The sequence below is a fragment of the Alexandromys fortis genome, unplaced genomic scaffold, assembly GCF_014885135.2.
Source record: "Alexandromys fortis isolate MF-2015 unplaced genomic scaffold, M_Fortis_MF-2015_v1.1 scaffold_1, whole genome shotgun sequence".
NCBI classification, from domain to species: domain Eukaryota; kingdom Metazoa; phylum Chordata; class Mammalia; order Rodentia; family Cricetidae; genus Alexandromys; species Alexandromys fortis.
This window is the reverse complement of record NW_026067927.1, coordinates 23033297-23059005: the sequence shown is the minus strand read 5'-3', so window position 1 is coordinate 23059005 and position 25709 is coordinate 23033297. Positions and strand designations below refer to the sequence as shown.

The 25709-nt window shown below is 50.4% G+C and overlaps 1 protein-coding gene and 2 long non-coding RNA genes across 5 annotated transcripts in view; 1 reads left to right on the top strand and 2 right to left on the bottom strand.

The window, feature by feature from the left end:
* The first annotated feature begins 1619 nt into the window (after positions 1 to 1619).
* Positions 1620 to 25709, top strand: part of LOC126502655 (polycystin-1-like protein 2) — a 73069-nt gene continuing 48979 nt past the window's right edge. Inside the window, exons 1-13 of the mRNA XM_050143840.1 lie at positions 1620 to 3315; positions 4053 to 4217; positions 4674 to 4859; positions 9346 to 9456; positions 13156 to 13303; positions 14998 to 15227; positions 17948 to 18352; positions 18866 to 18943; positions 19708 to 19757; positions 22167 to 22284; positions 23208 to 23415; positions 23609 to 23729; positions 24436 to 24577. Coding sequence (XP_049999797.1) covers positions 2952 to 3315; positions 4053 to 4217; positions 4674 to 4859; positions 9346 to 9456; positions 13156 to 13303; positions 14998 to 15227; positions 17948 to 18352; positions 18866 to 18943; positions 19708 to 19757; positions 22167 to 22284; positions 23208 to 23415; positions 23609 to 23729; positions 24436 to 24577 — 2326 coding nt within the window. The 5' untranslated portion in view covers positions 1620 to 2951. The remainder of the gene's footprint in view (positions 3316 to 4052; positions 4218 to 4673; positions 4860 to 9345; positions 9457 to 13155; positions 13304 to 14997; positions 15228 to 17947; positions 18353 to 18865; positions 18944 to 19707; positions 19758 to 22166; positions 22285 to 23207; positions 23416 to 23608; positions 23730 to 24435; positions 24578 to 25709) is intronic.
* LOC126502660 (uncharacterized) lies at positions 3100 to 4699 on the bottom strand. The gene is made up of 3 exons (XR_007592006.1): positions 4123 to 4699; positions 3372 to 3462; positions 3100 to 3236 (listed from the first exon to the last, which is right to left on the bottom strand). It is a non-coding gene; the product is annotated as an uncharacterized lncRNA (long non-coding RNA).
* LOC126502659 (uncharacterized) lies at positions 4892 to 14929 on the bottom strand. 3 transcript variants are annotated; one of them, XR_007592005.1, is made up of 6 exons: positions 14638 to 14929; positions 14183 to 14304; positions 9724 to 9852; positions 9243 to 9428; positions 7265 to 7358; positions 4892 to 5101 (listed from the first exon to the last, which is right to left on the bottom strand). It is a non-coding gene; the product is annotated as an uncharacterized lncRNA (long non-coding RNA). The 3 variants fall into 3 exon arrangements; XR_007592003.1 differs by having other exon boundaries at positions 9243 to 9852; XR_007592004.1 differs by lacking the exons at positions 14183 to 14304; positions 14638 to 14929 and adding exons at positions 11361 to 11468; positions 12000 to 12020 and having other exon boundaries at positions 9243 to 9852.

The window sequence follows — 25709 nt, the reverse complement described above, 5'->3', positions numbered from 1 at the left end:
CCCCCCCCCCCCCCCCCCCGTCAATCAACCTAATCTAGATAATCCCTCCCAGAAACAGCCAGAGGGTTGTCTCCTGGGAGATTCTAGACCAGTCAAACTGACACTATTAACCGGCACACAAAGTAACTGTCTGCCAACTCTGGCTGGTCATGTTGCATTCTCCTGGGAAATGCTGACTTCTGGTCCTTCCATTCTGTCACACATGAGGAGCGAGGCCAAGAACGCCAGTGCTTGTCTGCAGAAGCCCTCCATGAGGACGAAGTTAGGGTGGGGCCTGAGAGAGCCCTGTACAGTGCCCGAGAGATGGATCTTCCCAGGGGAAGGGGTTTGTTAAGTATGTCTGTGGCAGTGTTTTCTAGACAGCAAAGCCCAACAACGAGCAGGTGAACAAGAAAGCCATACATACAAGCAAGAGAAGAGAGGCTTGGGCATCACCATGGCAACAACAGTGACCTTGCCTTTTAACAGTACAGAGAAGGCTTGCAGACTGTGCTGGATGGAAATGCAGAGCACAGCGTGGGACACACACACTCGTGTCCGTGAAGCACCTATCCTCAAGATCACATGTACATGGATTCCCCTTCCCTGGGAGGCAAACATCTTAGGGGGATGAAAGACTCCCAGAGATTCTACGATCCATAAACAGGTTTCTGAGGAAGATCTGCCAGTGGTTTCTGGGTCTCCTCCCACACAGACTGCTTGCAATAAATCCTTACTTGTGTTGCCTTTAGGGGAATGAAACCCTGGGGCCATGGAGCGCACATATTGTAATGGTTCTTTGTGTGTTTGTGTATGCTCATGCACATGTATGTGGAGGCCAGAGGACAACTTTGCGTGTTGCCCACCTCTTATTGTTTCCCTTTTTAGACCAGGTTGGAGTTCTCTCACTGACCTGGAGCTCATGAAAATAGACTAGTCTGGCTGGCCAATGAGTCCCCAGTGTCTCTCTGCTTCTCCCTCTCCAGGGTTGGGACTATGATGATGTAGCACAGGTGTGCCTTTTTACATAGATGCCAGGGACCAAGCTCAGTCCTCATGTTTGTTGGCAAAGCATTTCGTCAATTAAGCCATCTCCCCAATGCCTCGTTGGAGTCCTCTTTGGGGACCCAATGTTCCATTGAAAGCAAACATGCTATCTTTCTTCTTTCACGTTACTGAGTCCACCGACAGGCTCAGATGGCTGATGGGGTCCCTAGGAATAAGCTCACATGAGGCCAGTTGTGTCCTGGTTCACTAGAAATGTGGACCTCAAGGACACAGAGGCCACGGGACATTGAAAGCTGATAAATGCACCAAGATGAATCCCAAGGCTGGTAGCCTCCACTTTATCAGAATTCTAAGAATTTGAAAAATGGAATTTAGCCTGCAGATTTTCATGTGCTGTCTGACTCCCCACGCTCATCTCATTAGGAGCATAAACTAAGCCTTTACCCAGGAGATACGCTATCATCGCGTGCAGCCTTTCACGTAGTTTACTGATGGAAGTCACCAGAAGTTTGGCCTCTGCAGATAACAGCCCAGTTCTTCCCAGTCTGAATTCCAGCCTCTGAGTCACCCAGTGACACCACATCCTGCCCTGCTCCCGTCTCTGTCCCTCCTCCCGTGTCTGGCAGCGCCGCTCCTAGGATTCTGCGAGGTTTGAAGAGATGGGGGTGGGAGGCAAGGGTCTGCCCCAGAAACTGACAGATGGGGTCAAGTGGACATCTGCTCAATCCTCCGGTGAGCCAGTCACAGGATACATGAAGTGAAGAGCCGCTGTCCCTCCCTGTAAGCGCTGCAGAGACTTAAGGAGAGCAGTATGAGGTGTGTCAACAGTGGCCTGGACTGTGAGCGCCCAAGGATCGTTATGAATGTAGCCCAGCACAGACCGTAAGCTTTGGGGCCAGGGAGATGACCTGAGTTTGATCCCTGAAACCCATGTAAAGCTGAAAGCACACACACACACACACACACACACACACACACACACACACACAGAGAGAGAGAGAGAGAGAGAGAGAGAGAGAGAGAGAGAGAGAGAGAGAGAGAGAGAGAGATGGAGGGGTGTAACAAATTCCTGTTTTAAAGAAAGATGGGGTGGCAGAGAGCTTGGCAGTCAGGAACACGTACCGCTCTTACAGAAGACCCGTCTATACCTCCCATCTTGCTGTAGGACTGCTGGATTAAATCTGCACACTCCCAAACCTGGATTATTACAGGAGTTCTGGGGATCAAACCCAGGCTTGTGCACTTCTGCTTTTACCCACTGAGGCAGCTCCCCAGCCTCGGGAATGTCGTTTCGAGTTAAGCCTTAAAGGGTAAGAGGGTGGGCAGGAGGGGACTGAAACATTGTCAGAGGCCAGACTAAGCAAAGCCTTGTGTAACAAAGATAAGATATTTAAATTTTAGCCTCGGACCTTGGACACTTACCAGATGGCTCAGGCGATGGGTGAGGATGAATAAAAGGTTATAGGATGACGTGGAATAAATTTTGCAGGGATGTTTTATTCTCAAGGAGGTATAAGTGATAGCATGATGCGTCAGAAGGGGACCTGTATGTGCCATCAGATTCTGGCCACACCAGGGGAAGTTATCATCCGGTCACAGATGCTGTTCCGCACAATGGGATTGTATATGGGTACCACTCTGTATGGGTGCCGTCCATTACTAACTTTCACGCCAGTCTTATCACAAACCTCCCACATGCTGATGGCTTTTCTGGGAACACTGGGCACTCAGGTAATGACAGAAACAAATGAACAGTAAAGAAGCTGTCGAGCAGGTATCATAGCAACTTTGTGTCTTTCTCTGGAAGCAACTGGAATATGAATAGGTTTTCAAACCGGCATTGAGCAGAGTCGTGTGAAGCCAAAACACAGACACATTCATCCCGAGTCGTTTGTCTCATAAACAAAGGAGTTATTATTTGGTGCAGAGAGGGACCGGAAGACGGACGGTGGGGGCTTGTGAGGATGGCAGAATATGAAGCCACGAGGAACAGAGCTCCGTCCCGCAACTCCTGCAGTGGTCCCAGGATGAGCACGGCCGGTGTGCTGCTCCTGGGGCTCGCACTGAGCGCTGGGGCCGCTGGGGCCAAGTTAGGAGGAAGCCATCTCTGCTTAAAGAGCCAGGTGTTCTTCAGAGATGCTTGCTATGAATTCGTGCCGCTGGGGCACACCTTCCATGGGGCCCAGGGCTGGTGTGAAGGGCACGGAGGCCATCTGGTCTTCGTTCACGATGAAGACACCCAGCAGTTCCTGCAGAGACACATCACTCAGGACAGGAACTGGTGGATCGGACTCACGGGAACTTCGGCACCCAATGAGACCATGTCTGGTAGGTGCTGTGTAGCGGTGTCTGATGGGAAGCTTGTGCCAAAAAAAAATACTTACCGCTGCTTCTCACCCAGAACCCCACAGGGCAAAGGAACACGTCTGAATTTTCGTGCTCAGGAGACCTTCCTCTTTGGCTGTTTGGTAGATCCTGTAAAATAATTCAGGGACAGTAACTAGCACAGAGATGGTCTGAAAACGTGCTTGTACTCCTCTCGTTCTGGGCTCTAGGCTCTCTAGGGCACGGCAGAAGCCCTGGGGAACCTAAGGCAGATACAGATGTGTTTCTCTGAGGGGAAACCTTTCCTGGAAGGTTGTGAGTCTTACACTTAAACAGTTCCAGCCATCTTCTCAAGGCTCTAGAAACTTCTGTATGAACTCAACCCATGCCCAGACACATCTGCAGACACCCTGCCCAGGAGTCATCTACCCGTGAACATCACGGCACACGCTGGGCTATGCATTTTGCCACACCTAGGTAGCATCACCTTTTATGGTTTTTTTTTTTTTTTGTGATGGGTGTCTAGTTATGTCTGAGTGTTCAAAACTAATGAAGAGAACACACCCATTCTCTGGTGTGTGAAAGAGAGGCATTCATTGGGCACCTATGGTATACTAGGAGCCTAGTTAGGGCAAGCCCTCCACAGAGACTGAGCACCTATGGCATACTAGGGGTTGATTTAGGGAGGCTAAGCGGGGACTCCTGCAGGCCAAGCCCTCCTGCACTTGTTCCCAATGCAGGCCCTGGTACCTGGCTGGATTCTACTAATGTGAACTACAGCAACTGGCAGGGAGTACAGGCCACACTTACCTCAGGGACCTGTGGCTACATCAGGAGTGGCCCTTCGTCTCAGTGGGCTGCCTTGAAGGACTGCACCCAGGCCTTTGCCTTCATCTGCGAGTTTGGTGAGCTGGTCCTGTGGGGGTCCCCTTCCTGTCTCCCTCTCCCCGCTTCCTGCCTGCCTGCCTTCTTCTGCCTTTAGTCCCTGCTGCTCTAACCTTCTCTCTTTATTGACCCCCCCCCCATCTCTCTGAGTTTCTTGTGGTCTTTCGATCTCCTAACTCATCCTCTCCCTTGGGTCTCTTTTCTTTCCTCTCTCTTCACTGTCTGCCTCTCTGGGTCTCTCCTCTCCCTGTTCAGACGACTTGCTGGCTAGGCTTCGTCTGTCACCACCTTGACTGTTTGAGACTTCCTCCCTTTCCACCTCTGGGTCTCCCCCACCCCTATCTCTGCCTGTACCACTCTCTGTATCTCCTCAGGTCTCTCCTCCTCTCCAGCTGGCCCCACTACCACTGTGTCTTTGCAGTTCAGCATCCCAGCCCAGCACGTGCTCCGAACCTGTCACCGTCCCTTTGTTGCAGGGGTCGGCCGCAGCCTGGCTTGTGAGGGCCACAATGCTACCATGCACTGTGGCTCCGGCGAGGTCATCCAGGTCCAGGATGCTTTCTACGGGCGCCAGACCCCCTATTTCTGCACCCAGGGCGTATGGCCTCCATCAGACCTGGAGGGGGAATGTGGCTGGGTCAGCATCAAGGATGAGGTGGCAGGTAGGATCCCAGTGTGCCACAGCTCTGCCTGAAGCAGAGAACAGTTGCTGGTCTTCTATACATGTCAAACGGTCCCCGGAAGGGTCTGATGTTCTTCAGATATGGCCCAGGCCTCCTTCACGAGGGGAAGCCAGTTAGTCTCTGCCCATGGCACCAAGTTCTTGAACAGGACTTTGAGGCAGGTCTACCACAGTCATCAAACCAGCTCCTGGGGCAGGAAGGCTTCTGATCCCCTACCTGTCCTGGGTACAGAGAACATCAACCTAGTTAACCCAATTTTTAAAGTTACAAAATCTTTTAACCCTACGGGCAAGAGTAACAAGAACTGATTGTGAGGCTTATGTCTGTAAACCTTGTAGCTGGGATATGGTGACAAGAGGATTGGGAATCCTTCAGCTACCTAGCAAGTTTGGGGCCAACGGGGCTACATGAGACCCTGTCTCAAGCAAGCAAATCAGCAAAGAATAAAGACTATTGGGATAAGTTCCAAGGGAGCCACTTCCCACCTTTGTCAGATCTTAAGACCATGTAACATTGTAGCATTAGCTTAAGGTTTACTCATGAAGAATTCAGCATAGCATCGTAGGGCTCCGGCATGGCCTCCCGGGCCAACTCCTGCTGGATTTTTGGTGTTTACCAATCATACACCTGGTCCTCAGTCCTGCCTTCCTTCTGAGCATCCCTAAGCCTGTGTGATCTTGGTTGTGTAAACGGCACGGTCTTCCATGCCATTCCACAGCACATTTTTTAACTGTTAGCTTTTTGCAGTGTTATGCCTAGGATTGTTTTGTTTTTGAGACGTGTGGCTCTCTCAGTTCTTGTTCTAGTTTATTTAGTTTGTTTCTTATATAACACTCCTCCTCCTGGCCCAGTCCCCACCCTTGCCCCTAGTGTAAAGGTCAGTGGATGATCTTAGGTGTTGTTTCTCTGGGTTCACCTCCCTGTGTCTCTTGAGACACAGTATCTCACTGGTCTGGAACTCACTACATGAGGTTAGACAGTGAGTCCCAGGAACCTGCCTGTCTCCACCCTCCCTAGTGGTAGGATTATACATTTGTATCACTACACCCTGCTTTTTTTATGTGGGTTCTGGGGGTTGAACCAGGGTTCTTGTGTTGGTACAGCGGGCACATCTGTGCCTGGTTCATCTCCCCAGTCCTTAGAGCAGACACTTCTGATGCCGTCTCCCACATATGTGGCAGTGTCTCTAGGGCTCCCTCCCTAAATCAGATTCAATCTCCTCAGATCCCTACTTGATCCATCAAAGGATTCAGCTGCAGGGCTTCCTGGAGCTTCCCGAGGTTTCCTTGTGAGGTCTCCAGATCCTCCCAGGACATCGGGGAATCTGCTGAGGTGACCACTGTCCAGACACCAGGGAATGGGAAGGCAGGTGCCTTACCTCCTCGGCTAATGAGGACACAGCAGCGCATTGCCCATCCCAGGAGCCCTGTTAGCCTGTCTCCTCTGAGGCTCTGTCTCAACCAAAGACCTGTGATGATTGTGGGGTGCAGAGTACCCTCTGGGCCTCCTCCCTCTGGGGAGATCAAGTCTCTTCTCTCTTGGAATTCCCCCTGCTCCACTCCTCTTTCTCCCAACAGGTCTTCTACCTTATTGTCCTTGCCCCACCCCCAGAGCTGTCACACGGTAGAAAATACCGAATCAGCTTGTAGCTCTCAACCCCCCACTTCTGAGTTCTGGCACTCCTGAGCAGTGTCCTCCAAAATGGAAGGACCTCAGCTGGACAGGCTGAAGGAGGCTTCCTCCCAACAGCACGCTGCAGCTGGGCAGGCTGCTTTCCCAAAGGTTCAGCTGTAAGTTTTGAAAACATGGTCCCCACACCCCAGAGAGGGCATCGGGATGGAGACCTGGACCTCACTGGGAAGCGTGAAAGAACCTGGCAGGGCCCCAATACCTGACTGCATTTGAGTGCCCGATCACTCAATCAGCCAGTGGCCAATAAACATTTATTGAGGACCTATAGTGCCATGCACTACCTTGGGCTCTGTAGAGATAGGGTGGATCAAAGAGCTCAGAGTCCAGCGGGGAGACAGATAAATGCTGCCATGGAGGGGAGCGAAATGCACTGTGCATTGACTCATGTAAAACATGTTAGATATCTGCTACATGCCAGCTGTGTGTGGAAGACCCAAGAGTGCGCGGAACATTTAAAGTACTCCCTAGGCCTTTGGAGACTACCATCTAGGGTTACGGGTGCACACGGGAATATGTAATCAGATGGAGGGACATCACCAACTAGGCATCCCTGGGAGTTATGCTGAGAGCTGGGGGCATGCTCAGTGCAGACCCTCTGCCTAGCATGTGGGAGACCTTAGATTTAATGATCAGAAACAGCCGCCACAGCTCCCCCACCCCGGCAAGTCACAATTCAAAGAAGCAATACTTACGTTTTGAGTTGGGTGCAGTGGCCTATGCCGACAGTCCCAGCAACTCAGGCAGTGGTGACGAGAGGGTTGTTTGAGGTCAAAGATTAAGGTCAACCTAAACGGCAAAGTGAAACTCCACTCACCCCCTCTTCAAAAATACAAATCAGTCAGATGTGGTGGTGCACTCCGTTCACCCCAGCACTTAGAGAGCAGAGGCAGGCAGGCCTCTGAGTTCAAGGGCAGCCTGATCGACAGAGAGTTCTGGCCCAGCGAGTGCTACCTGGCAAGACCCTGTCTTAAAAACAGAAAATCATAGAAAGGAAGGAAGAGAGGGAGTGGAGGGGAAAGGAGCAGAGAGGAAGAAAAGGGATGAGAAAGAAGGAAAGGGAGGGGAGGAAATCAATCATCAATCAATCAATCAATCAATCAACTATGTTAGGTTATTCAAAAAAACGGATTTTAATCCAGTTTTCCAAAGTCCTGAAAGTTCTGAGAAACCAGACTGCTTCTTGCATGTCCCTAATCCCCAGAACTGTGGGCGTGACATGCTGGGACTCAGAAAGTGACACACGAGACACAGGGACTCAGCAGATGTGCTTAAGGTCACACACACGAGCCCCTCTATCTCTGGACGGAAACAGAAAAGAGCTGGGAAGGAGAAGCCAGCCAGGTTCCAGATGTGAGCAGGGCAGCTGCGAAGCAGCTTGAAGAGGCCTCACTCAGATGAAAGAGACACTGCCAGCATCTGAGGACTGGATTCTGCCTCCAAAATGGTATTGGCTACAGTGTTTCCCAGATCCCCAAGAACAGCAAGCAGCCCAGCCCAGCCTAGCCCAGCCCACCCAGATTTCTGACCTTTAGAACTGAGAGACAAGAGCCTGTGCTGTTCTGAGCCACTGTTTGAGTAGCCGGAGATGAACATGTGTCCTCCACATGTGCTTGGACTAGGGAGTCTGGGAAACGAGATTGCTGTAATGCATGACAGAGTCAGGCGAGGAGGCATGTGGGCGAGGACAAGGGCCCATTGACTACCCAGGGGAGCTGAGGGGTGAGAGGATACTAGGAAAAGCACAGGTGCACGCCTGGGGACCTGGGACAGAAGTGTGCGAAGTCCTACAGGAAGAAAGAATTCAGTGGTACAAGGAAATCCAGAATGCTGGGTGTGTTTCTGGCACACAGGGAGGCAGGAGATCCAGCCAAGGAGTCCAGAATCCCACCCCCCAAGAATGTATGAAGGCTACTGGACTGGCTGGGAGACCTGGAACTTGGTTGTAAAGCCACCCCAAGCTGCTGTGAGGGCTTGTGTGCTAGAAGACAAACAGGGAGGCTGCTGTCTGAGACCTTGGTGGGGCATACAGGCAGCACAGTGGGAGCTTTGAGAACTGAAGAGATGCTAGACACAGAAGCTGGCCTGGTGGCATTGCTCACTGGTTCAGGATACTGTGATGTTGCTGCCTTGGACCACTCTGGGCCCCGAGGTACATAAGGAAGGGCCCCACATGGGGAAAGAGGGCGAGCAGTGTCGCGGGCATGTCAACACTGAGCCCTCAGACTTGGGGATCAAATAACTGGCATTTATTCTCTAACAAATATGTAGGACAGAACCCAAGATCAAGGTATCAGCAGGGCCCCTGAAAGCCGTGAGAGAAGCCTTCCCAGCATCCTCTAACTGTATTCTGGTGCTCCTTGGTGTCCTTGGCTTACGGGAGCATCACTCTCTGTCTCTACAAACTGTAGAACAGAGAACCGTGGCCTTTAGGTTGTTTGGAACCCCATGATTCATATAGTGAAGATAGGAGGAATCCCCACCCAGCATGGTGTCTGGAGACTGAGGCTGGGTCATGTGTCTTGCTGGCTAAACAACTGCACACACATTTAAATACCTCACACCTTAGAGAAAACACAGGTGACTTTCTGGTTCTCTTAGTTCTTAGCCCAGGGCTTGCAATGGCCGTGTAGTGGCAGTGTGGTGAGTAACTGAGCGGGTGAAGTAACTCACCTGTGATGCTCTGCTGAGTTTATGTCCTCTTGTCTCCTATCTCCATGCAATTCTCTTGTCTCCCACACCGTTCCTATCTTCGTGCACTGTGGATGCCTCCCAGGCCAGTGTCAGGGGCTGCAGGCATGCCAGGTAGCAGCAGATGGGACCTACTTTGGAGACGTGTGCCCCACCCAGGGCAGCTACCTGTGGGTGCAGTACCAGTGTCTGGAAGGTGAGTCTCCAACTGGGTGGGGCATGGGAATTTTCTTCTTACGTCTGCTGTGTGCCAGTCTGGAACTTTCCTCCTCATGGGTAGGATCTGCCATGTGCAGACAACTTTCCCCACAACAGCTTCCCCGCGACCAGACATTCCTGCCTCCTGGCCTGCTCCCTTGGGGTCATTTGCACACACGCATGCACACACAACGCACACACACACACACACTTCCTTTTAAAACCACTTCTTGAAGCATGATTTGTGTGTATATGAATGCTTTACCTGCAGTATGTATGGCAGCCACATGCATGTAGTGCCTGCACAGGTCAGAAGAGGGTGATGGATCACCTCGAATTGTAGTTACGGATGCTGCTAGCCCACCATGTAGGTGCTGGGAAATGAATCCGGACCCTTTACAAGAACAATAAGTGCTCTTACCCGCTGAGCCTTTAAGCTCTCTCCAGCCTTAAAATTAAAATATTAAAAGTAATGAAATAACCCACATTATCATAATTTGCAAAAAAAAATACGATAAAGAAGGGAAACATCCTACCCTTCTACTTGAAAGCCCTATTTCTCCTAAGGAAACACTATTAATTATTGTGAGAATGTTTTTCTCTACTTTTTAGAAATGCTTGTAGACATGACTATGAGTCATTAATATGCATTTTTAACTAAAATGTAACGTTTAAGACATTAATTTACAACTTTACTTTTTTCATTTTATTTTATTTCCTGGAACTCACTCTGTAGACCAGGCTGACCTCAAACTCACAGAGATTGGCCTGCTTCTGCCTTCCCAGTGCTGGGATCAAAGGTGTGCATGGCCACCACCGCCTGGCTTTTTTTTTTCATCTTATATGTCCCAGACTTGTTTCTAAGTCACTTCCTTATGCTTTGAATGGCTGCGTTGGATTCCAGCATTTGCCTGTGTTGGAGTTCCCTTATGTGTGGACATGTAGCCTGCTCCCGGTTTTTCTCGGTTTCTTTTCACACTGCAAAGTCCACCCTTGTGCACACCTCTTTTAAGAAACACTTTTAATCCCAGCACTTGAAAGGCAGAGGCAGGTGGACTTCTGTAAGTTCGAGGCCAGCTTGATCTACAGGTTAGGACAGGCTCAATGGCTACAGCAAAACCATGTCTTGAAAAATCAAAACAAATAAACAAACAACAACCCCCCCACTTTGTTAGCTTCCTTCTGACCACACTCACCCCCATTCTCTTCCCCCCCTTTTTCCCACCCTCTTTTGCCTCCCAAAAAACCCCCCTCCACATTCATGCCTTTACATTTTGGGGGAAGGAGCGGCTTGGTTTTGTGACCCACTGAGTTTAACCAGGGCCTTCGGTGTGAGAGGGTCTGTGGTGCTGTCCACTGAAGCACGGGCACCTCAACAGTGGCTATACCACCTAGGCGACAGTGTCTCCCCTCCCCCTGTCCGTGGCTCCCTAGTAAAGGGTGGGGCCCCTTGAGCCTCCCCCCACCCTATGATTGGATGCTGCTCAGACCCAGTGTCGTGCGGGCCACTGCTGCCGTGCTTGTCTATCTTGACGTGGACTTAAGATTATCTTCAGAGAAGACAATGATCTTGCTAGTCGTTGGAACGCTAAGTGCATTTTAAGAGGGCTGGTAGACAGTACTAAATCACCCTCCCGAAGAGCTGCCTTAGTTCACTTTCTACACAGAGGGATGAGTACACCAGTTTCCCTTAAGGGTGAGACACTGCATTGTGCCATCCTGTGACAAATGACTCAGAAAAGCAACTTCTGCCCAATGCGTGAGCCACAGGGACCTGCAGGGGGGGGGGGGGGAAGATGAGTCAGAGCTGGCAGGGTTCCAGCGGCATCCAGCACAGCAGAGTTGAGGCTGGAGGAGGACAGGTACAGGAGGAGAGGGAGGCAGCCAGCAGGCAGGCTTTACCCATGGCTTCCGTTGGCTGGTCTGGGTGAAACAAGGAGGCGAGTTTCCCCCTCTCAGTGGTAGAGAAGAGAGAGCAAATGCTATGGCATCTCCTTCTGTTTGGTGGCTCTGCTAGTGGACAAAGAGTGTCTTTTGTTAGTCACAGTGTGCCACTGAAGTGTGTGGCTTAGGGCAGATGTGTAGGGTGTGGCATTTTATCCTGTCCCTGTGAACCCGTGTGTGCTGTCCAGAACTTTCCTCTGATTCATGAAGACAGAGTCAGTGAGCCGCTCCCATTCACAGGGATTCCAGCTCTACACTGAGCACCCCTCACAGGCCCTACTGCACCCTGAGAACCCCCTCACAGGCTCCACTGCACCCCAAGCACCCCCTCATGGGTCCCATTGTACCCCTAGCACCCCATCATGGGCCCCACTGCACCCTGAGCTTTTCATCATGGGCCCCACTGCACCCCCTCACAGGCCCCACTGCACCCCTCATGGGCCCCATTGCACCCCCTCACAGGCCCCACTGCACCCCCTCACGGGCCCCACTGAACCTCAAGCTCCTCCTCACAGGCCCCACTGCACCCTGAGTACCCCTCCAGCTGGGAGTGAGCGCCTGATGCCTTCCACCTCCCTCCCTAGTCTTCACACTCACAGTTTAGTGTCCAGGCACGGGAAGGTGGCAGTGCACAGGTTGGCAGAGGGCTGTGTGGAGCCCCAGCTAATTCTGCTTCTCTCACCACACCCACCCCACCCCACCCCAGCTTTTGAAGTTCAAGTCTTGTAAAGTTGAATATGAAGGCTGCCTTAACCAAGTGGATTTTCTCGCAGGAGCGTTTGCTTTAGGGGCTTTAGCGATCGTAAAGTAGATCTGGATCCCGGGTGTCCTGGTTAAATAAATTAGGGCGCATTGTGCAGCTGCTGAAAAGGGAAGCACAGCTCTAGGACAGTCACACAGACCCATCTCTGACACATTAGCTTAAAAAGTGCCCTGTGCTGGAGAGGAAACAGCTTGTACCATCTGTGCAAATAAAGGAGCGTGTGTGCGTGAGTGTGTGTGCGTGCCTGAAGCTCTCTCTCTACAAAGCGGCCCAGGTGGTGGCAATGGCTGTCAGTAGGCAGCAGAACACAGGTCTTGAGGGCTGTGTGTGCTTCCAAGGACTGTCACCCTGTGGGTGGAGTGCTTGTTTCTTATGGGAGAGGCCCTGCATTTGATCCCCGAGACCACAGATATAAACCAAGGCATAGTGGTGCATGTTTGTAACCTCAGCATCCAGGAAGATCCGAAGTTCAAGGGCATCCACAATTACGTTTGAGGGCTCGAATATGTAGACCCTATCTCAAAAATAAAATTTTAAAAATTAAATTTAAAAAGCCAGAGAAATGCAAACTATAGAGGCTCATGCAGCCAGATGACCTGAGATTCATCCCTGAAGGCTACATGGTAAAGAGAGAAACTGACTGTTGCAAGCTGTGCATACATGAACATGCATGTTTGTTCATGACATGTTTGAACATGACACACGCACATGCACACACACACACTAAACAAACAGATAAATAAATATTTCAAAAGTAATAAATAATCAGAAGGCAGAAACAAGTGGATCTCTGTGAGTTTGAGGCCAGCCTGGTCTACAGAGTGAGTTCCAGATCAGCCAGCGTTATGTGAAGAGACCCTATCTCAAAATTAAACTAAATTAAAGGCCTTATATAAAAATAAAGGCCACACGGGTAGAGGAAGTGAGTCTTGAGCAGAAACCCACGTCTGTGATTCACAGATTCACAAAGCATCTTGCTTGGGTCTGCAGGCCTGCGGCTGGTGGCGCCCAATGAGAGCTTCATCTTCGACAATGTCACCATCTCCCTATTGTGGCTCCTTTCTCCCTACACTGGAAACCTGTCCTGTGTGCTCAGCATGGGAGACGGCCACACGTTTGACCCCTACTACCCTCCCAGGTAAGAGTGACCTCTGATCCTTAGTGAAGGTTATATTGATCATACATGCTAAGTTAGTGTTCTACCACTGAATTGAAGCCTCCTAGACGGGCTTAGCTGCCTATTTGTCTAAGAGGTAGAGACTTTAAAACTGAATCCCATTCCTACCGTGGGCTGAGGATAGAATCCTGCCTCATGGAGAGCCAGCCTAATAAACCAGAGGCTTCACTTTTGGAAGCACCCATTTGATGTGCTCGTTCACACGCACGGCAGGCTGTTTTCTTTCTCTGTCCTGGAAAAACTCCTCATATCTGAGACTGTATTATGGGTCTTACGGGACAATTTATATAAGGCCAACTTTGTCCAAGTCCAGAACTGGGTAACCGTGTGCCCCCTACTGGTGCAACTGGGCATTGTCTGTTTTTCTGTCCCCACTGGGAGATGCCTCTATATCTGGGGTGTCTTGGGGTAACAATTGTGCTGAGAAGATACTAATACACAAGGTATCAAGAGCCTTGGGGAGGAGTAGATGCACACACAGAGCACTGTGAGGCATTGGGGAAGGTGATGCTGGGGCGTGCTCCAAAGCTACAGTCTTTTGGGTTCGGGTGCAGAAGCAGAGGACCTAAAGCAATGTTCCCCAACCTCCCTGGTACTGTGACCCTTTAATACAGTTCCTCATGCTGTGCTGACCCCAACCATACAATTATTTTCATTGCTACTTCACAACTGTAATTTTGCTACTGTTGTAAACTGTAGTGTAAGTATCTGTGTTTTCCAATGGTCTTAGGAGAACCCCATGACAGGTTTGTTTGACCCCAAAGGGGTCTTGATCCACAGGGTGAGAAACTCTGCTCTAGGTAAAAGGGACTGGGCTGGGCCTAAGGGAGCAGATCATACCCTATAAGCCGCTCGTTCTCTCTGGTGCTCAGGGGTATGAGGGAAGATGAGAGATCCTGGAAAGCCCCACAGTGTGCTGCTCAGGAACAGCTGGTAAAACTTTCCCATCCAGGAGACTGTTCCTAGGAGATAGTGGGTAAAAAGGACTTATAGGGACTGGAGGAACAGCAAAGCCAGTAAAGATCTTGCAATGCAAGCATGAAGACCTGAGTTTGATCCCTAGCACCCACAAAAAATGCCAGGCATGATGCATGCTCTCGAAATCCCAGGACCGGGAGGCCGAGACAAGAGGATCCCTGAAGCTCACTGGACTCATGAAGAACACCACCCAAGGTTGACCTCTGACTTCCACACACTTGCACACATGACACACACAGGTGCACACACATGCAAATAAACAATAAAATAAGTAATGGTTTTCAAAGGACCGGCAGCTGACATTTTCCAAGACTTACCAATGCTGCTTCTATTTCTGAGGTGCTGCTGAGGTGTCACAGTGTGACCACAGAGCAGGGTGCGGTATGTGACATCTTTTTCTTTCAACTGAGACTGGCCTCAAAATCACTATGTGTCAGAGGATGGTCTTGAACTTCTAACCTTCTGCCTCCCCGTGCTGAGTGCTGGACCACAAGTGTGCATCATCACGCCCCGCTGATAATGGAGTGCTGGAGATCAAACCCAGAGCTTCACATACACGCTAGACGAGCCCTCTCCCCACCGAGCGACACTCCCGGCTCCCCCAACTTGTCTTTGCAAATTGGAGTTGTAAATGCATGCGTGACTGCTGAAGCTTGTACTCTCCTTGCCCTTCACAGTGTGGTCAGTCATGTGACTCATCAGTTCACCGCTCCTGGGGAGGTCACTGTGTTCGCTGAGTGTACAACCAGTGACTGGCACGTGACCGCTCAGAAACAAGTGGTGTTGCGAGACAGGATGGAGATACCTCACGTCACCGGGTGCACCGGCCTCTCCGGATCTGGAGCCAGCCTTCTCTGTCAGGCTGTCTTCGGGGACCCTCTGTGGATTCAGGTGGATCTGGACGCAGGTGAGTCTGCAGGATGGAAAAGGTTGAAGCAAATGGGAGAAGCAGTCTCCTCTGAATCTATCTAGCAAACTTGAGGCTTCAGTGCCTTAGCTACCATCTATCTGTTCATTTACTTAATACCCATGGTGTCTTCATTGCTCTAAGTGCTTGACCTATAATGTCCCATGCTATTGACCAATAATAGACTCCATGTTAATTTGCTGTAAGTCAGAGGTTAATGAGCCATTGAGAACCCCCACCTTCTCAAGGCTTCTTTCTGCATGCCCACAATCCCATCCGAGAAACGGGACCTCCATACCACTTCCCACTGGGGGAGTTTCAACAGGAAGAAATGAGACTGGGAGGGCTGCCAGCTGGGCTCAAGCCCATCTCACACAGCCAATGGCAGCAACGAGTGTGTCACCGTCCTGTGGTCGTGAGCCTGGCAATAGTCAGCTATACACATTGATAGAAGCCGGTCGACAGTTCTGGCTAGGGTCTGCGCAGATGGGACACAGTGTCTTCTAATTACTCCAGAGGCCGTTTTGATTGGTTACAACATCTACTTTGGTCAGCCGAAGTTTCCACCTTGATTGGTCACAGCATCCGTTCTAATTATTACAGAAATCACTCTCCTTTGCTACAGTTTCCACTGTTTCTCGGGACACCCGTCCTAGCTGGCTGGTGCTGGGAGGGTTTCCATTGCTATTTTAAGTAGCCAGCTCTTCTGCCTTATTCACAACAACATTTTCCCTCAAGCACAGTCCAGTTAGAGAGCTGAACTCAGCCCTGTTGACCTAAATTATGCAACAATGATCTAGGATGATGGTGATGATGATGAGGGAAATGTTGAGGGTGGTGATGATGATGGTGGTGATGATGAAGATGGTGATGATATGGTGATGGTGATGATGGTAGTAAGGGTGATGATGATAATGGTGATGACCATCAAATGAGGAAGGATCTGACTCAGTATGACCTCCTTCACTTGGACAGAGACTTAATGGGACTGTGGCAAGCTCTGACACAGCACTCGCGAGATTCATTTCTGCCCTTGTGTGCCTATTGCCTTATGAAGGCTGGTATGTGCATCTGGGGTAAATTAAAATAGTCTTTCATTGATTTATTTAGACATCCTACAAATATAATTGTGTCAGCTCTTTTGCCCGGTGTGGGGGAAGCAGGAATACAAATGAAAAAGAGCCTGCCCCTACAGGGCTTTATAGTTCATCACCACCACTCTCAGCACCACGGCTTTCGTTAGGGTTTCTATAGCATTTAGTTGGGGGCTGACTTACAGTTTTAGAGGTTCAGTCCATTGTCGTCATGGCAGGGAGCACGACAGCATGCAGACAGACACAGTACTGGAGTAGTAGCTGAGAGTCCTACATCTTGCAGGCAAGAGAAAACTGACTGAGACACTGGGCATTATCCTGAACATAGGAAACCCCAAAGCCCACGCCTGTATGGATGTACTTCCTCCAACAAGGCCATACTCACTCCAGCAAAGCCACACTTCCTAATAGTGCCACTCCCTATGAACTTATGGGGGCCAATTACATTTAAACTACCACAACCACTGACACCAAACGATTACTGCCACCATTACCACCACCAATACCTCCTCTTCCTTTTCCTCCTCCTTTTCCTTCCCCACTGTTTTTCATCCCCATCCAAATAAGGAAGGCGTTTGGCTTGACTTCTGCTGAAAAGGATACCATGTGGTTGCATGCATCATCACAATTTCAGCCAACTGCAGCCTTTGGCCTCTAACTAGGACAGTCATCTGCAGACTGCTGGGGAGGACCCCACTTGGTGGAGAACAGGTTGAGATGCATAGTGACCGGTCCCAGGAGGTCATCGGTAGATGTTGAAGGAAACGCGTCCACCTGCTTTGGCTGACAATGAGACTTGAGGTTCATTCTTATGAACAAGATCCCCATGTCTGCCCAGAGATGTCTCTTTGTCAGCTTCCCACCCCAAGAGTGTCCCTATCATCTAACTTCTATGTTCAAGGGTATAAATAAATAAATAAATAAATAAATAAATAAATAACAATGGGTCTGGGCCTGCCGCTCAGTTGGTAGAGTACTTGACATCCAAGAAACCCTGGGTTTGATGCCCAGCACCATATAAACTGGGCATGGTGGTACTGCCTGTGATCCTAATGTTTGAGAGGTTCAAATAGGAAAGTCAAGAATTCAAGGCCAGCCTCTGCTACATGGTGAGGTCAAGGCCAGCCTGGACTAAATTAGACCCTGTCTCCAAAACAAACAAAGTAAAAATGAGCAGAGTTGGGTGATGGTGGTGCACACCTTGAAGCCCTGCATTTGGGAGGCTAAGGCCAGTGGAACTCTGAGTTCCAGGCCAGGCTGGTCTGCAGAGGGAGTTCCAGGACAGCCAGGGCTAGTCAGAGAAACCCTGTCTTGAAAAAACAAAAAGAAAAGAAAACAATAAAAAATTAGGGAAACTTCAGAGAAACCCTGTCTCGAAAATCAAAAAAAAAAAAAAAAAATAGGGAAGACCCAGAAAGTTTAAAAAAAATTAAAAATCACTTAAGTCAGTACTGAGAAATAATTACAGTCAGCATTTAGGGAGTGTGGTCCACCCTTAGATCTTTCTTTGGACTCATATCTCCATGTCTGCCCCAGAATCTGACATCAGAGATCAGTCTGAACTCTCTTAGAATGCTAGCTGCATAGTTGGTAACAGGCTTCCTGAATTTCCCTTACCCCGCCTAGGAGCCGGGGTGACTTACGCTGTGCTTTCGGGTAATATAACTCTGGCTGAGTTCACCACCCAGAGGGGCTTGAGACCTTACAGTCTGACTCTGGACAGAGACACCCAGGAGCTGCTGGGCCCTGGGAGGCACCATCTGAACATCCAAGCTGTGACCAACAGCACCGCCTCTGCCCCTTCTGGAAGCATCACTGTTCACTTGGTGGAGCTCCTGTCGGGGCTGCAGGCCTCCTGGGCTTCCGACCACGTGGAGCTTGGGTACGACCTGGTGGTCAATGTCTCAGTGGCTCGTGGTACCCTGGAGGAGGTGACCATTGAGGTGGCAGGACTCAACGCAAAGTTCTTGCAGAAGGAAGAGAGTGGTGGGCAGTCATCCGGGACCTACCACGTGGCGATTCCTGTTGAAGGTACTGGGGTTGGTAGCTCCCCCTTCCAGGCCCCCATATATATATATCTGATTTGGTTCCATCAATTTTTCAGTCCTGGGTACAATGACGGCTTACCTGGTGACCCTACCTGAGACCCTCCTCAGTAAGGGAACACATTCTGTCCACCACCCGAAGATTTCCTAGCTGTCTGCAGGGGCTCTCAGTTTGGACACTTCTCATGGTTTTCTTTAAATTCATAGAGAATTTCATATATGGATATATTTGTATAATACTCGTCCATCATTTCCCTTTTAGTCCCCGCCCAGTGCCAGTCCTTGTCACAGGGTGACATTCTCTACCTACATGTATATTGAGTATCCCCAAAGCCTTGCCCCAGGACTGATTTATTGTAGGATTCTTCAGCGCATAAGAGGCCATGAGATCCCAGGGTTGCCCTCAGTCAACCAGACAGGAACACCGAGAGAGAGCTGTCTCCACTTGTGTCACAGAATTGTGACAACATCAGTGACTCTTTTCCCCTTTGCATTGCAGGCACCTTTCTGGTCACTGTGCGTGTGCGGAACGTGGTCTCAGACTTGAGCACGGACATGGGGAACGTCACCATCACAGGCAAGGCGTTTGTACTCTCAGGGGTCCAGGGCCCTGAACCTGCCAGAGCCAGACAGGGCTCTGAACGCAGGGTCCATTCCACAGTCTCAGAACCCTCCGGGTGCTCTAGCGACACAGTCACAGAAAGTACCAGAAAAGCTCTGTGCTAAACGGGACTCCTCGGACGGCACGATATGGTGCTCAGCTGTAACGTTCACATGATCTCAGGCATTCTAACAGAGGGACATCCGAACATGAGGCCTTTGTCACCTCTCCTGTGATGGCCTGAGGGCGTGGCTCAGTAGTAGAGTTCTTGCTTAGCACACAGAAGTCCTGAATGCCACTCCCAGTGCTGCAAAACAACAAAAACATACCAGAAGAGGGCTGTGGAGGGGGCGCAGTGGGCAAGCTGGATGTGCAGGTGTGAGCACCTAAGGTCAGAACCCCAGCACTCAGGCCAAAGTCGGATGAGGCCGCTGCAAACCTGCTACCACGCACTAACTAAGCCTTGTCACCTGTGGGTCTATCACCTGCATGGGGGTCTCCAATTTCCTAGAACCATTTACAAAGACACCTTAGGGCACATTCAGCTTCCTTTGTTTTTTCAGAGTTTTGTTTTGTTTTGTTCTGTTTTTGAGAGGAGTCTTACTGTGTTGTCTAGACTTGCCCCCTCCTCGACCCCAAGCTGGGACCTTATATGCCACAACCCTTGCATGACTCTGCCTTGACAACTTCTAACAATATTTTCTACTAAAGCTTAATGCTTGTTCTTGTTATGTTCACAGCCCCTTCCAGTCTCCGAGAACCACCTGGAATGAATGCTGAAGCAAAGAATGTGAGTATCTTTGAAACATTTAAGCTCACAAGAAAAGACATCCAAGCACTTTGCTTTAACTTTGGGGTTTGGAAAGTTTCTCTCCTACCTGGTCCCACAACCATTCAGTTCCAAAGAAATACATAGAGGCTTATAATAATTATAAACTGTATGGCCAATTAGCTCAAGCTTATTATTAACTAGCTCTTACATCTTAAATTAGCCTATAATTCTTGTCTATGTTTAACCACATGGCTTGGTACCTTTTCTCAGTGAGGCATCCTCGTCTTGGTTCCTCTGTGTCTGGCTAGTTACTACGTCTCTGCCTTTCCTCTTCCTAGAATTCTAGTCTGTCTGCCCTGCCTTTACTTCCTGCGTGGCTACTGGCCAATCAGCGTTTTTTTATTAAACCAATATGAGTGACAAATCTTTACAATGTACCAAGGCATTAACCCACAGTAAGGATACTAACAGGACTCCCAGGAGTCTCCAAGCTGTCCTGCAGTTGGAAAGAGGCCTAGAAACAGGTTCTCTAACTACAACAGGATGAGGCTGTTAAAAATAAGACACTGGGTCATGTAGGTAGACCTCAGGAAAAAAGTAGCACATTTCTGAAAAACAAAAAACAAAACAAAACAAAACAAAAAAAAGAGGTGAAATTGGAAATCATGGGGGAAATTAGAAAGTATTTCTAACTAAAATCCTAACGGCAATACAGTTGATCCACATTTGTGGCTGCAGCCGAGGTGGCATTCAGAGGGAAATTCTTAGCCGTTAGCACTTATTTTGGGAAACAGGCTTGCGTTCCTTCATGCTTATGCCAGAGTCTTCAGTTTCTTCCCCTTGTCACTGTTTGTGCACATATTTACCGAGTAAGAAAGACCTACCGTGCAGCTGCAGGGTTCACGAATTGACCTTGGGGCTAAGGGCGTGATGTGGGAAAGGCAGGTGCTCTCTGCCTCCAGGAAGCTCAGAGGCGGACACAGGAGAAGGAAGGGGCTGAGAATTTGTAAGTGGCTACCCAGAGCCCATCAGGTGTGCTGGTGGCGATGGCCAGAGTGTGGTCTCCTGGATGTGCCCGGAGGTGACTTGAGGACTGAGAGGATGGATCAGTGGGTAAAGCTCTTGCTACAAGGTGTAAGCAGAACATCCACTTACAAGATGGAAAAGTGGAGGCCTGGGAACTCGCGGGAGCTTGACAAAGGCCAGTCAGCCAGGCCTGTGCAGTGGAGACCAAGAGCCTGGCTCTCAAACAAAGTGAAAGGTCGGGACTGACCCCTGAGGTGTCCTCTGACCTCCACACACTCATGGCGTGCACAGCCCATCAGAGGGTGCGTTCCTTGTGTTATTCCCGATCAAGGTGTGAACAAGAGGACCCATAGCTGAGTTGTTTAACAGGGCCCAGCAGCAATTACTCCCAGAGTTCACTGCGGGCCCATTGATTCCTCTCCCGGAATTGACACAGTCTCTGCTGTTGCCCAGCTAGCACCCTCTCCTCTTCCTTTGGATGCTTCTGGGAGACCGTCCCGAAGGAAGCTTCCCTGACTCTGTACAGGGAAGATGTGGCAACCCTGGGAGTCAGGTGCTAGCAAGTCCTCAGAGGGATGGAGACCAAGAACATGGCTGAAGGACACCGGCTCGTGACTTCCTCCGAGACTCGGCTGGCCCTAAGACCCGTATTCTTTGCAGTTTCTCCTTTCTTTGTGCGTACACATGTGTGAGCATGCAGTGATCAGAGGCCACCAGGCGTTGTTCCTCGGGAGCCATCCCCTTTGGGTTGGGTTTGGTTTTTCAGGCAGGGCCTCTCGTTATCCTGCAGCTCATTACGTAGTCTAGTCTGGCTTGCCAGTTAGCCTGAGACTCATCTGTCTGTCTCATTTCCCCGAGGCTGGCTCTACAAGCACATGCCACTGCCCTCAGTGGGCTTGGAGACTGAATCCAGGGCACCACCCTCGCAAAGACCTTACAAAACTCTTCCAAATCCCTCAAGGAGTTCTTAACCGATGCTTCCATCTTCCAGTCTCCTGCTTCCTCTACCTGAATCCTCTCTAACCAAACACAGACTGAGCTCTGAGTTCTAAGTGTCCTTTCATGTCCCTGTCTTTCCTGTCCACAGTTAAGGGCAACAGTTGGGTCTCTGTTACTGTGTCTCCAGTCATTAGCATAGGACCTGGCTCAGAATAACCTCTGTCCAAATCTACACTGGAGACAAAGCTGTGTACCCAGGGAATCTTAGGAAGACACTCCAGGCCTCCTGAGGGAAACCTCAGGACAGAAGGCCATCCAGAACTTTCTCTGCTCTGAGCCTCCCCCCCCCCATGGCCTCTGTCAACACACACTGCTCTGAGGTGGAAGGTATGTTGGCGGCAGCACCCTACAGTGAAACTGAACTATAGAGTGTTGTCTCACCAGTGGTTACTTCCTCTCCAGGGAGACAAAGGGGACATGAAGGTGTTCACGGAGCCTGAACTGTACGTGGATCACTTCACAGAAGTCACACTGAGCTGGCCAGACGATGACCCAGACTTGGGCTTCCGCTGGTCCTGTGGTAGGTGGTGTACACTCTCTAGCCAGCCCCCCGTCCCCCATCACTGATGTGTGAGCATCATCCGACTTGCCAATGCTCATCTTCATCTGTCAATCATGTCTTCATCTGACACGACCCATGCCCGACACTGTCAACCTGTGTGTGCCAGAGTGTGAGCCACAGAAATAGGTGTGGAGGAGTAACAGCAAGCCAAGGAGGGGTGGTGGCCATGAAAACAGGTGACAGGGCCATGAGGAGATTTAAAAGCAGTAACACAATGTAAAAGCCAGACTGCTTTGTTAATTGACAACATGAACTGGCAAATCCTGATAAATCCCATGACGAGAAAGTCCTGTTCTAAGAGAGTCATTCTCTCCTAACACACAACACCATAAATACACACACACACAAACATTCTACACACAGTCTTTATCTTCTGTGGCTACTTTCATAACTCAAATTTCTAAAAATGGAGTAACTGAGACTTATGAGATGGCTCAGCAGGTTAAAGTGCTTGCTGCCGAGCCTGACAACCCGAGTTCAGTCCCTGGCACCCACACCGTGGAAGGGAAAAACGGGCTCCTTCAAGTGGTCCTTGTCCTCCACATGCATCCATGACATGTGTGCTCATGAACATGTGTGGGCATGCGCACAAACACACACAAACGCGTGCATGTATGTATACACACATGTATGTATACATGCCCCCAAAACCAAAATAAAATGGGATAACTGGCAGTTGGGCACCGTGGCTCAGCCCTGTAACCCAAGCACTCAGGAGGCAGAGGCAAGAAGATCATCTGTTTGAAGCTAGATCAGGCTGTGCAGTCAGACCAGGTCTCAGCAAAACCGAACCACCCCCCCCCCAAAGCCTAACTAAACCACAAAGCCCATGGTGTATCAGGCTTGGGGGTGCTGTGCCTAAGTTCTGCTGTCTCTCTCAGGACATTGCTGGGCTCAGTGGAATGACTGTGTGGAGAGGCAACTGCTCCACACAGACCAAAGGCGACTGGTGCTCCCTACCTCCTGTCTGCCACCCCTCAACTCTGCTGTCACCCTGCACCTGGCTATCCTAAGGGGCCAGGACCTGGAGAGAGAGACAGAACAGTGCCTCTATGTGTTTTCTCCCCTGGACCTCCGGCCTCAAATCAGGTGAGGCATGTGGCCGTGCCCTGACTCTCTTCACCTGCCCACAGACCAAGGCTCTGTCCTGGTTAGGTTAGGACATTGGCGGCTCTTACTTCATCTTTCATGTCCCAAGCTCTCCACAGACTCGAGAACTGGGCCAAGACTAAGCAAATGGTCATGAATGGAGCTTTCTTTCTTTATTCTCTGTCCCTTCCAGCTGTGAGAAGAACTGCCGGCCAGTGAAAGCCGACCAAGACGTTCTGCTCACGGTCACTGTGGGCTATGAAAGCCCAGTGGCCACGTTCAACTGGTACCTAGATGACACCTCATCAGAGACGGTGAGCTGTCACAACCATTCAGTAGAAACTGAGTCCTCCACGAGGACCAGACTCACGTTGCATGCCAGGTCCTGATCCAGGGTGTGCCAACCCCACTTGGAGCCAGTGCAGGGCGGTCAGGAAGATTAGGGGACATGCTTCGGAGGGGCCCGAGGAAATTCTAACAGGTGAACGGATACAAAGGAGCCAAGTCTGTGGGGAGGCAGACTCTGTTGCCCTCAGCCAAAGCCACCTGCAGAAGTCTGATGGCCTACAGCTGATGAACAGGAACACCTAGCAACCTGGCACCCATGCCCCAAAGACCTGCAGCACACCTCACATGGCGGAGGTCCCTCAGGGCCATCCTGGGAAGGATGCTCCTTAAAACTGCTTGCTCTCACTCCCTTCTCTGCCCTGTTTACTTGTCGATTCCCTGGGGAGTTCACCCTCCATATGTGACCTGCATTCACATCCCTCCTCAGATTCCTCCGTCCACTAGTGACCTGTACACACTCCTCCTCAGGCTCCTTTTCTGGGAATCTGACCTCCTCAGACAAGAGACAAAGTTGGAGACTGACCGTTTACTGACCCCCCAGAGTAGCAGCAGAGCCTGCCATTCATTCCTCAGAGAGAAGTCTGTCAGGCCTAGAGATGGAAGCCATGGGACTAAGGATGTCCAGGTTCCTACCCCACAGACTCTAAGGCCCTCAGTGCTGTTCTCTTGCAGGCTGAGCCCCTCCCTGATGCCTGCAGTCTCAGAGGATTTTGGCCGCGCTCACTGAACCTCCTTCACGGCAACTCCTCCACGCTGCATCTGAACAGCAGCCTCCTGCAGACCTGGGGACCTGTTGTTCGGATCCGGGTCACAGGTGAGAAGCGGCCACCCTACCTCCTGTACTTGAAAAGGCTAAAATAAGGAGCTTCAGGCTAGCATGGATGAGGGTGTGGGCAAAGGATTTGACTTCTGATTTCCTCAGTTTCCTCACACGTAAACCTGGGGTGATAGAAATACCCACCCTGGGGTTGTTAGCACACAAGACGATTGGTGGAATGCCAGTGAAGCAAGCTGGCCACCCTATATCAACCCGTGTTTCCTACCAGAAGAAGCCAGAGTTACACATTGACAATGAGCCCAGTGCTCAAATAGAGAGTCACAGAACAAAGATGGCTACACTTTTTCTTTTTTAAATTCTTTTGATGGCTACGGCTATGCTTTCTAACAAGACATCTTTTCCCTCAGTTTCCTGCAAGGACTGCAGGCAAGTACCACCTGTGCTGCCTGTGGATTCTGTGTTTTCTAACGCAGCCCACAGAGCACCCACAGCCAGACAGACAGAGGCACTGGTTCAGTGGACGCTCTTGCTCCATCTCTGGCCATTTCAACGGAGTTAGGCCAGGGCATTAGTGGTAACCAAATAAGATTCTCCTTTGCAGCTGCTGGTGGTGGCAGCGCATGCCTTTAATCCCAGCACTCGGGAGGCAGAGGCAGGTGGATCTTTGTGAGTTAGAGGCCAGCCTGGTCTACAATAGTTCCAGTAGGATCAAAAACCCATTGCCATGTTCTTGACTTCTCAGTAGTCCTCATTGTCCGCTATGTTCAGCGAGACCGGTTTTATCCCAGGCTTTTTCAGACCCAGACCCGCTGGCCTTGGTGAGTTCCCGATAGAACATCCCCATTGTCTCAGTGTGTGGGTGCCCCCCTTGTGGTCCTGAGTTCCTTGCTCGTGCTCTCTCTCCTTGTGCTCCTGATTTGGACCTTGAGATTTCAGACCGGTGCTCCAATGTGGGTCTCTGTCTCTGTCTCCTTTCATTGCCTGATGAGGGTTAATATTCAGGAGGATGCCTATATGTTTTGTTGTGGGAGCCTAGGCAGTTTGGATGCTCACCTTACTAGACCTGGATGGAGAAGGGTGGTCCTTGGACTTCCCACCGGGCAGGGAACCCTGATTGCTCTTTGGGCTGACTAGGGAGGGGGGCTTGATTGGGGGAGGGGGAGGGAAA